At 34.8% G+C, this 5,449-nt stretch overlaps 1 protein-coding gene across 5 annotated transcripts; it reads left to right on the top strand.

Moving 5' to 3' along the window:
* Positions 1–2,771: 2,771 nt before the first annotated feature.
* Positions 2,772–5,018, top strand: LOC113298917. 5 transcript variants are annotated; one of them, XM_026547791.1, is made up of 5 exons: positions 2,772–2,896; positions 3,590–3,746; positions 3,836–3,929; positions 4,359–4,646; positions 4,781–5,018. In XM_026547791.1, exons 3-5 carry the CDS (start codon positions 3,855–3,857, stop codon positions 4,913–4,915), a joined length of 498 nt encoding a protein of 165 aa, XP_026403576.1. In that variant the 5' UTR covers positions 2,772–2,896; positions 3,590–3,746; positions 3,836–3,854; the 3' UTR covers positions 4,916–5,018. The 5 variants fall into 5 exon arrangements, 4 of the variants coding, with proteins under 4 accessions (XP_026403576.1, XP_026403577.1, XP_026403575.1 ...); XM_026547793.1 differs by having other exon boundaries at positions 2,817–2,896; positions 3,583–3,746; XM_026547792.1 differs by having other exon boundaries at positions 3,590–3,929.
* Positions 5,019–5,449: the final 431 nt, after the last annotated feature.

Genomic DNA, 5,449 nt, shown 5'->3' with positions numbered 1-5,449 from the left:
CACGTTATGCAGCAACATTTTTGTTAATATTGAAACCAACAAAAAAAAAGACTGCATAACTTGTTATGCAGTCCAGAGAATGGTAGCATTACACGTTATGCGACTAATTTTTTGTTAGTATTGAAACCAAAAAAAAAGAGGCTACATTACTTGTCATGCACCTACAATAATATCTGCATAACATGTTATGCTGTCGAGAAAATGGATGCATAAAGCATTATGCAACCATATTTTTGTAAGCACTGAATTAAAAAATGGTGGCATAACGTTTTATGCATCTTTTGTTGTGTCTGCATAATGTGTTATGCATCGTTTTTGGTGGCTGCATAATGCTTATGTACCAAATTTTTGAAAATTTTGCATAAAAGAACAATCGCCTCCGATTTTTTCGCAAAAAACTTAAATTTGATATTGTTGTTTGTACTCATTGTGTGGCTCTCTTAAAAAAATTTCCAACGATATAAAATTTGTAAAATTTGAAGGCGCAGTTTTTTAGATATGTTATATCCAAGTTGCGTTGTCAATTATACCCCTGATACATAACCCGTTATGCAGACACTTTTCAAAATTTCATATAGGTATGGGTGTCATGAAAACAAAAAATAATCTTGGACCTGACAATAAGAATATTATTTTTTTGGGCCTGTGCCTAAGTTTCCCATTCATAATTCTTCGGTTAATATTGTGGCCTTTCATTGTTCATCATAGGATTGGTTTACACTGGGTTGTATTGTGATGTGGTAATATTGTGGCCTTTCATTGTTCATCATAGGATTGGTTTACCCTGGGTCGTATTGTGATGTGGTAATTTGGATAAGACGGAGATGATGAGAGCTATCTATTGTTCACCAGTTTCTCAAGATAACAATCGTAATCCCCCCACTTATACCGAGCACCATTGTACTTGTACTGTCCACATAGAAGATAAGCTGATGACCACCGTGATAACAATGCATCTTAGTATCCAAATGGTTTTCTGGAAATTGTATCATGTTTCCTTTGGATTGAAGTAGTAGCTTCATCAATATACAAAAGATTTTTTGAAATTGTAGCCTGTTGCGCTTTGGAGTGAAGTAGCTTCATCAATATACAAAAGATTTTCTGGAAATTGTAGTCTGCTGCGCTTCGGATTGAAGTAGTAGCTGAGCTTCGGATTGAAGTAGTAGCTTCATCAATATACGAAATAATTGTCATTGTCCCATACTTCAGTTTACACCATGTTGTTGAACTATCTAAGATGCTGGTAATATTAAAAGTATGATAATTAATGCGGATTTCTCAATCTAATCCCAATTCCACTGTGCAACAAAAGCAAACCTCAGATAATCGGCAACGTTTTCAGCTACCTAGCCAGATACACCATCTTATGTGGCAAATATAAAATACGCAGTAACTCAACTTACTATCTTTATAAAAGAGGGATTTTGTGTTTCCCCCTCAAAATAAATAGATATTTTGCATTTCCCCCTTTTAAGATTGGTAATAGGTGAAACCCCCTCTCCGTCATAACTTCTGTAACAACCCATTATAACTTACGTAAGAGACCAGTTAACTGTGCACATGCTACATAAATGTGTGACATAAATATCTTTCTTCTTCTTCTCCGTCTTCGTTCTCCCTGAATCTGACCAAAAAAAAAATTGTTCAGAAGAAACTCAAAACATTAGTCCACTAACTATTACATCAAATACAAAACCTCAAAATGTGAGTCTAAACAGAATAAAAAATAAAACCATTTTTTTTTGTTATACACAGGGCGTGGCCTTTTTATGGCATATTTAGGAGACTAACAAAGATGAGATCTAATACAAAACCAGTTAATCAAAATTGTCAGAAGATTGTTGGAAATGTTTGAATGGGTGATCGTGGATTTGAAATATCCAAATTTCCGTTAGGCAGTGACACATATGCAGCAAGTAGACTCGTACAATTTTTGTCAACTACTTAATTCTTCATTCAAACTATTTGTTTCCCATCATAAATCAGATTGAGAACTTAAATGGGTTTCCATGGAATGTTGAATCAGATAGAATACTGTGAGGGATGTTTGGGATGGGGAAAGTTTTGATGAAAGGAGGTTGTGGCTTTTCTTCAAACAGTTGATGTGCGTCTTTTCTGGTGATGGTGAATGAGTTTGCACCTGATCCATGAGACCTTTTATATCTTCTCCTTCCTTATAAATTCATAAATCCTGAACACCAATTAATATCTATTATTCATTCAACTCGATTAGCATCCGCAACCACCACATATGACAATAATGAAACAAGATACTAAAGGTGCTTACGGTGGAGGAATATTAGAAACGGAAAATTATTTGTGAAGTCTCCATCATCATCGCCTTCAATTTCATGAATTTTAGAATTTAAGATTTAACTTATACATATTAATAACGGATATAGTTTTTATTATAGAAGAAGTGAGTTTCTGCAAGCAAGAGACAAAGAACGTCAAGACCAGATGGATTACTCACCGTCTATTTTCTATCGACGGGTGATGTTTAATCACGTATTTATTTTTTATTTTAGGTTAAAGAGTAATTTATGGATCTTAAAAATAATTATGTATTTATGATGCACACGTGAACTGCACGTGCACAGTTAAGGGAACGGTTACAGAAGTTATAATGGAAAGGGGGTTTCACCTATTACCAATCTTAAAAGGGGATAATGCAAAATGGTTATTTATTTTGAGGGGGAAACACAATATCCCCCTTCTTCTTTTTTCCATATAATCCGACGGTCTAGAGTTTTAGGGTTAGTATAGGGCGACCGATCCCTCTATATAAACAAACTATTTAGGAAAATTAGCTGGAAAACGTATGCTTAGTTTTGCTACTGAGCCTAAAACCTGAAGGGATCATGGATCGTTCAAGTAGTCTGATCACCTCAAGCAGGTAATCCATCCGTAGCCTCCTTCTTTCGTTAGATCTGTATATATCTTCATGGCTTTTTCAATCCTTAAAGAAGATTTCTAACGAAGTAAAACCCTAAGCTTCTCACCCGTTCACTCTCACTTCACTTGTTTGCTGGGTTTTCTGTGATCTCATATACCTATTGGAGTACCTTTTTACCTCTGTAGACGCAATTTTTGTTTACCCTTAATATATATCATTACAGTGCTAGTCTGTCTGTTTGTAATTTTATTTCCATTTTAATCTAAGAAAATTGGGTTTGATTGTTGGTATCTTTAGCTTAGTCTACACCTATTGGCTGAATTGTTAGGATGTTACTTTAGACTGCATACTAGATTTGCCTGCTTCGAAGTGTTCTGTCCTATTTCGAGGTAATTGGCTTTGATTTCTAGTTATGGTTGAGCTCTGGTTCTTGTTGTATTGTGCTGCAGCTTAAGTTGCAACTGTTCTGCTTTTGCTAGTCTGTTAATGTGTAGCGATGGATGGGCTTTTACAGATTGCTAAATTTGTACCCGATGTACTTTATACGTTAATGATGAGGCAATGTGTTTAAGATATTGGTCCTTCTCTGATTTTTTAGTAAAATACATTTCCGTAAAAGGTTGAGCTACCCAAATTCTTAAAAAATGCAGCATAAAGGAAATTTAGCTCAAGTCAAAATCTATTAGTTTTCAGGGACGAGATGAATAATGTACTGGATCGATGGGAAACTTGCCCAGCTGATGAAAAAAGACTAGTCATATGTCAATATCTTGATGATGTGAAGAAAAACACTGGTTGCCGGTGATATTCCAACCCTGCAGATTTTGATGCAGAAATGGAGATCTTGACAGTAAAAACTCTTTGTTCCCATTCCTATTTGATTGGAAAATGCATGCATCAAAATTTTGATAATGTGATTTTTCTTTTCTTGGTTATTAGAAGCTTAATTTGAAATTGTATGCGGGAAAAACACCAAAAAGCTGTCTGTTTAAATCAACTTAAGGAGCATGAACTAGTGATTGGAATGCTTAAGGTAATTCGAGATTCAGTTCAAGTTTCTAATTCATTTTCTGTTATAACAGGCCTGCATAGAATAACCAACTTGGCAAAAGATAGAGACATCAGAGTTTTAACATGTAAACTTCCATTGGGTCATACACTGCAGCTATCATGTGATGCTGTTTATCTCTAATTGCATAATCTCTCACTTATTGCACTATACCCTATAGCTTTCTTGTATGTTATATATCTTCATATGTACAATTGTATTAAAATGGTCCTCCAGGTAACTGCAATCGAATTATTCAGATTAAGGTCCATGTTGTCTATTTGAGACTAAACGAGATGACCCTGAGCAAATATACGGCTATAAAAAAGAAAAGAAAAAAAAAAAGAAGCTGTTTCCAATTCTTATATTTTATGTTGTTGTTATTTAGTAATATGGCTTGATAACTTGCAACAGATAAGAAATTTATTGTGGGATGCGCTAAAGCCTCTTAAATATTGTAAATATAGACGTTGGATTCAACATCTTTTTGAAAGCAGAAAGAAACTTTTAGAATCTCTTGAAAAAGAGAAGGAAAACAAGAAGTCTTTAATCCGGTTTTTGAAGCAATCTGGAGTTAAATATAGAACTGCAGAAAAGTCCGAGAAAAAGAGAATTCGTCGGAGATTTACTTTAAAAAAGTTTAGTATGGAAAAGGATAAAGATATATCTTTGTGGATCAAGAAGAAGAGACAAGAATACGCGGTATGAAAGACAACCAGATTATACCACCATTTTGTGTTTTTTATTTCATCTACCATTGTTCTTGAAGAAGTTTCTTACTTATTTAATTTTTCTTGAAGAAGTTTCTTACTTATTTAATTTGTTTCTGGTCATAGATTTTAGCTGAGGGATTAAAGTGCGCATCAGATGGGTTGGGTGATCCTTGCACTGATTGTAGGAAACAAGCACGATTTATCTTTGACTACTTCAGTAGGTGGGGGAAACCTGCAAAGGTTAAATTTTATGCTTAAATCCGGCTAGGCAGCTGGAAACGCTGAATCAATGGTTAAATTGTATGTTTTTAATATTATAAAGATAGTAAGTTGAGTTACTTCGTATTTTATATTTGCCCCATAAGATGGTGTATCTCCTCGAACCAGATTATATTAGATCTTACTATACCGTAATTCGCTAATCTCGATGAAAGAGCAGGTAACTACATAAGGCAGCTTTCCCCGCTCTGTCTTCTCTATGATTTACGGGTACTTACTCGTGCACGGAATCAAACAAGAGGAGGTTGCCTGATGGGACGTCGGCCTTTGCTAAGGACTTTGCCGGGGAGATAGAATAATTATTCTTAGCTAGCTAGTATTACCAGCTAGGTAGCTGAAAACGTTGCCTATTATCTAAGGTTTGCTTTTGTTGCACAGTGGAATTGGGATTAGATTGAGAAATCCGCATTAATTATCATACTTTTAATATTACCAGCATTTTAGATAGTTCAACAACATGGTGTAAACTGAAGTATGGGACAATGACAATTATTTCGTATACTGATGAAGCTA

Source organism: Papaver somniferum, chromosome 7, assembly GCF_003573695.1.
Source record: "Papaver somniferum cultivar HN1 chromosome 7, ASM357369v1, whole genome shotgun sequence".
NCBI classification, from domain to species: Eukaryota; Viridiplantae; Streptophyta; class Magnoliopsida; order Ranunculales; family Papaveraceae; genus Papaver; species Papaver somniferum.
The sequence above is the reverse complement of the archived record's forward strand: the minus strand, read 5'-3'. Positions and strand labels throughout refer to the sequence as shown.